The sequence below is a fragment of the Solanum tuberosum genome, unplaced genomic scaffold (assembly GCF_000226075.1).
Source record: "Solanum tuberosum cultivar DM 1-3 516 R44 unplaced genomic scaffold, SolTub_3.0 scf00135, whole genome shotgun sequence".
In the NCBI taxonomy this organism is placed as follows: domain Eukaryota; kingdom Viridiplantae; phylum Streptophyta; class Magnoliopsida; order Solanales; family Solanaceae; genus Solanum; species Solanum tuberosum.
Window position 1 is genome coordinate 142,765 of NW_006239059.1, and position 5,491 is coordinate 148,255.

Genomic DNA, 5,491 nt, shown 5'->3' on the forward strand with positions numbered 1-5,491 from the left:
TATTTATTTTACTTTGACTTAGCATGAAGAATAAGAAAATAAAATAAAAAAATAAATTTTATGATTTAAATTAAAGATATGTTAAATATTCCAACATATTTTCTATTTTTGTGGTCTTAAACCTATATAAAAAAATATTTCCTTTAAAATGAACTTAAAACAAAATTAATAATAGTAAAATATAATTCTTTCAAACTTCCAAAATGGTCCCTCTAGTGTACAAATGTTGGAAAGTTCCAAAATCTAACTATTCCTTCGAAATATCTTAAGATAAGAAGATATTTTCTAGACTTCTCCTCTTTCTTCCATCTGTTTTTCTCTAGAACTTTCTAGTCCACATCCCATTCTTATATTACTCACAAATCACAGACTCACTCCTTAATACCCCTCAAAACTCTTTTGCTAATCCTAATTAGCAAACTGAACAAGCAATGGAGGAAGTAGTGAAAGTGAAGGTCGAAGAAGATGGCATTCCGACGGCCGTGCTGCCTATGGAAGGGTTGCACGACGTTGGTCCGCCACCATTTCTGAGCAAAACTTATGAAATGGTGGAAGATTCTTCAACTGATGAAGTCATATCGTGGAGCACAACAAGGAATAGCTTTATTGTTTGGGATTCTCACAAGTTTTCCACCACATTGTTGCCTAGATTTTTCAAGCACAGCAATTTTTCCAGTTTCATTCGGCAGCTTAACACATATGTAAGTATCTTTTTGCTTCTAATTTTGGAATTCCTTATCTAGATTAAGAATATTTTGCATGTGTTAGGTTTCGATTTTCGATTAGTTAGGGTTTCTAAATAGCAGTCTGTTAGACTTGGTGGTGATCGATTTTGATTATATTGGCATTGATTACTGTTTTTTATCAATTGAAATGGGTGAATTTTTCGATTTAAGGACTGATATAAATTTTTATTGATTTGTTGGGAATGTGGTTGTGCTGAGTGCACGGTATTATCCTGCTTTGAATGACTTCGATACGTATTTTGCTCCATTAGCTTAGGCAGAAGTTGAGCTAGTGTATGTGCAGATGGTTGGTGATTCTGATGAGTTCTACTGATTGTACGATGAATACTCGAAGAAAGAAGAAAGCTAGGTTGTGTTTCTTCTGTACCGATTATTAAGCATAGCTTCTTGTATTTTTTGTAATGGAATATGAGTTTTATTGACTCTTAACTTGATGGAAATGCAGGGATTTAGAAAGGTGGATCCTGACAGATGGGAATTTGCGAATGAAGGTTTCCTGGGAGGGCAGAAGCATCTTTTGAAGACTATAAAGAGGAGGAGGAATGTTGGTCAAAGTATGAATCAACAAGGATCCGGCGCTTGCATTGAAATTGGTTATTATGGGATGGAGGAGGAGTTAGAAAGATTAAAGCGGGATAAAAACGTGTTGATGACTGAAATAGTTAAACTTAGGCAGCAACAGCAGAGTACGAGGAATCAGATCATTGCCATGGGAGAAAAAATCGAAAGGCAGGAGAGGAAACAAGAGCAGATGATGAGTTTCTTAGCAAAGATCTTCAGCAATCCAACTTTTCTCCAGCAGTACTTGGACAAACATGTGCAGAGAAAAGATAAACAACGTATCGAAGTTGGACAAAAGAGGAGACTAACGATGACCCCCAGTGCTGAGAACCTTCAAGATGTAGCCACACGAAGTGATCATCAGCCTATGAATTACTCCTCACACCAAGAGCGTGAAGCTGAGCTTGCAAGTATTGAAATGTTATTCTCTGCTGCAATGGACAATGAATCAAGCAGCAATGTCAGGTCGGCTTCTGTTGTGACAGCAAATGGCACAGGGCCTGAAGATATTTGGGAAGAGTTGTTCAGTGAAGATCTTATATCCGGGGATCGAGCAGAGGAAGTACTGGTTGTTGAACAACCTGAATTCGACGTGGAAGTTGAAGATCTTGTTGCAAAAACACCTGAATGGGGTGAGGAATTACAAGACCTTGTAGATCAACTTGATTTCCTTTAGGTCCAATCCCTAAAAGCTTCACTTTGAGGGAAACTCTAATTGTTCCTCTGACCTCCTTGACACAATTCCAGTATCCTATATTGAGTTACTGCTTTCAAATATGTTTTAGTTAATATTTGTACTTGTTATTTCTCTTATATAGCAGGGATGGGACGCCTAAAGCAATTTTTTATATATATATTACATTCCTTATTGATATTTAGATTGTACTAATATTTTTTGGAAAGTGAAGTGCAGAATTGATATTTTTCTTTTCACTTGGTTTAATTTTTCAGGTTAAGATGCCAGATATACTACTACTTTCGGGAAGCAAGCTTTGAGGCAGTCTCTAGTAGCGCATGTTTACAAGTAATGCCAGTTAACAGCTTTTTATTTCTTAGTTAGTCTGGAGGAATGACTACTGTCTATTCATGTTTATGTATATAAAATAATGTCTTTTGAATGATGTGATGTATCTAGGCTGTCATGTTGTAGCATGTATTTTGATTTTTCTTGTAATTTTGTATAGAACTGAGGTCCATACCATTCTCAACGGAGCTAATAATAAGTTTTTGTATTGCAGAATCATACAATTGACAATGGTATAGCTTAATTATGGCTTCTGCATTATCTAGTGCTCATAAACCTTTTAGGGGTTGTTTAAATATGCAGAGGTTAGTTAGGGGTTGGCTTGTAACTGATGTTTGGTTCATACCTATATAAAGTGGTCTCTCTATACTATATACTATATTATACTGGAGAATGAGGGGATATATACTATACTGGAGAATGAGGGGATAGAGTATACGGAGATCTTATATTCCTATGAGATGTTTGGTTTGTCTCGATTAGATTGAGAAGAAAAGCGTTGCAAGTGAGCAGCATCAACATGGACTCGGCTTTCCTCCACTGCATCAACCAACACCAGTTACTTTTTAAAACATTGGCATGCATGTGTCCACTTAGCAAATCAATGAATCTTATATATTTAGGGAAAAGGCATAAATTTTTCCCTGAACTTGTGCCGAAAAGTCAGTTACACGTTCGAACTATTGTGACGACCTATTACACATCTAATCTTGTTCAAAGTGATATTAATACCCCTTCCGAAGACAATCTCAGTTTTGTGTAAAAAAAGTGTTGTACACGCGTTTTCACACATAAATAATATTATTTAAAAAATTTAAAACCTTTTTCCTTGATATTTTCTTTAACTTTTGCAAAAAATTAAAAACTTGGGCATCTTCCTTCTCTCACCATACATCTCTTTTTAAAATCTATTTCTTCTTTCTTTTCCATTTTTCATAAATTGAAGGAAAAGGTAAAAACTTGAAGAGAAAATAGGAATCAATAAGTCGATTATGAAGTATAGAGATGTTGGCAGCGGTGATAGGTGATGGGCAACACCATTATGATCGATGGAACAAATAAAAATTTAAAGATCTTTAAAATTCTTTAAAATTCTTGATAAGTTTGTATGTAATTCATTAGTATTTTTTGTGTGTAATTGATTAATCAAATATGCTATTGATGATATGAGACATAAAAATAACATTGTGGTGGTTGTTGGTAGTTCTCCGGCGAGAATAGAGAAGACAAAGATTGAGAAATCATTTTCTTCAGTGAACTTTTGAAAAATTTAGACAATATAACCATGAATTTTATGCATAAATGTCATAGAATTTTCAATAGAAATCATTATCTTTCTCATGAATCTTTTTCGGTAGTGATCTTCTCTGGTAAATCCTCCGGCGAGTTCAAACGGAAAAATCATGAACTTTAAGTTGAAAATTATTACTTTTCGATGAAAGTCATCATCTTCTCCACCCTTTCTATTTTTAAGAGTTCATTTTTATGGGTAGAGTGTTGGATGTGCTTCCATCAAACAATCAATGACGACAAATGCAGTGATTCCTTAAGAAGAAGAAGAACTCAAAATAAAGAAAAATGAAAAAGCTTTAAAGAAATTGAGGACACCAATAAAAAGATTAAAAAAAAGAAAAAAGAAATAATATATTAAAAATTATAATACATAATTTTTTCTTCTCACGCACCTTAAGGAAGGTGAAGACACTCTCTTTGTCATGTCACATTCTAAGGGGTATTAATATCACTTTGAACAAGATTAGGTGTGTAATAGGTCGTTACAATAGTTTGAGCGTGTAACTGACTTTTCGACACAAGTTTAAAGGGAATTTATGCCTTTTCCCACTTTACCAATCAGTATATTTGAAGGATAGGTTTTACCTCTTTACTGGTGTTCTGCCCAACAGTTCAAGCTGGTTTACCAATTTGGATCTTGAAGATCCAGAACAATCGATGAAACTATCAATAGCAGTCATAGAGCATCCATCAGTGTAATTGCTTTCAATTCAATGGACTAATAAACTGCTGTTGAGAATTTGTCATTGAGTATCCATCAGTTTCAATTCAATAGAATAATAAACTGTTGAGAATAAAGTTCAAGTTTTTAGATAAGATGATCGTCCTGCTTGATCAAAGAATATGCCAAATATAGGGGACAAATAAAAAGTTAATTATAATCAGAACAATATTAAGTATGAGGTCTGACTTTAGGGTGGAGACAAAAGTTGAAAAGTGGGAATCCTAATCAGAGTCATGTCCGAATATTATTTATCTCTTCTGCAAAGCATCAAACGTGTAACAGAACAAATTGAACCGACATAAAATATTAACAAAAATAACCCCCCAGTATTGAATGAACATTTCATGTGACAAGTAGACATTTTTTAAAGTATATTAGTATTATTTTGCACTTGCCTAATCACTATAACAGTAATTCCATGGTTTCTTTACTTCTTCAATCTTCCCTTTTAAGGATTCAGTTTAATTTTTTGGAGTTGATATGTAAAATTTAAAGGTTCAGTAGAATGCATTAGAAAATTATTATATGTATTAATTTTGTATATTATTAATGTCTAATTATTTGGTACATTTTTTTAAATTTATATATAATTAATTAATACAAGTATTAGTTATATACTTTATTTACGAGGCTCATCTCCCTCTAGTTGGTCCAATAATACTCTATTTTGTATTATGTATTATGATATTAGTAATATAAGGGTTTTTAATGCATGCATTGGTATGGCCGTATAATTAAAAAGACAATTGTTCGTTAAAATCTTTTTCACATCTTTTCATCATATTTGTAGAGATCGAATCTTTCTATAAACAAATAGTATTTTTTTTCCAGCATAAATAATGTGAGCATAACTATTCCGTTTATCATTTGTCTAATAGCACCTTCGTCATTAGGAGACAATCTCATGTTTGCCCTTGATGTCTGATAGAGCTCAACGCAAAGTTAATTTTAAATTGAATTATAAATATGATTTTTTTTCAAAGTCTTATACCATGGAGTTTACTCATTCCACTCTAGTTTCGTTAATGGCTTAACGAGAAAAAGTCAATCCAAACAAGCTTTTAAGTGTCAAAACTAGTGCTCAAGTGAAAAGGGGCACACCAAACCTAGTGGTGGCGGTGCAGTTGAGGACCGTTATATATA

At 33.4% G+C, this 5,491-nt stretch overlaps 1 protein-coding gene across 3 annotated transcripts; it reads left to right on the forward strand.

Annotated features, from left to right (window-relative positions):
• Window positions 1-368: 368 nt before the first annotated feature.
• On the forward strand, window positions 369-2,575 carry LOC102593812 (heat shock factor protein HSF30). Of its 3 annotated transcripts, XR_367583.2 has the most exons (4): window positions 370-701; window positions 1,192-1,939; window positions 2,259-2,331; window positions 2,546-2,575. XR_367583.2 is itself a non-coding variant. In XM_006351520.2 (3 exons), the coding sequence occupies exons 1-3, from the start codon at window positions 432-434 to the stop codon at window positions 2,261-2,263; spliced, it is 1,023 nt and encodes a 340-aa protein (XP_006351582.1). In that variant the 5' UTR covers window positions 370-431; the 3' UTR covers window positions 2,264-2,539. The 3 variants fall into 3 exon arrangements, 2 of the variants coding, with proteins under 2 accessions (XP_006351581.1, XP_006351582.1); XM_006351520.2 differs by lacking the exon at window positions 2,546-2,575 and having other exon boundaries at window positions 2,259-2,539; XM_006351519.2 differs by lacking the exons at window positions 2,259-2,331; window positions 2,546-2,575 and having other exon boundaries at window positions 369-701; window positions 1,192-2,148.
• The last annotated feature ends 2,916 nt before the right edge of the window (window positions 2,576-5,491 follow it).

Coding starts and splice junctions, on each gene's coding strand:
- LOC102593812 (XM_006351519.2), top strand. CDS start 432: ATGGAGGAAGTAGTGAAAGTGAAGGTCGAAGAAGATGGCATTCCGACG. Junction 702..1,191: donor TTCGGCAGCTTAACACATAT/GTAAGTATCTTT, acceptor ATGGAAATGCAG/GGATTTAGAAAGGTGGATCC.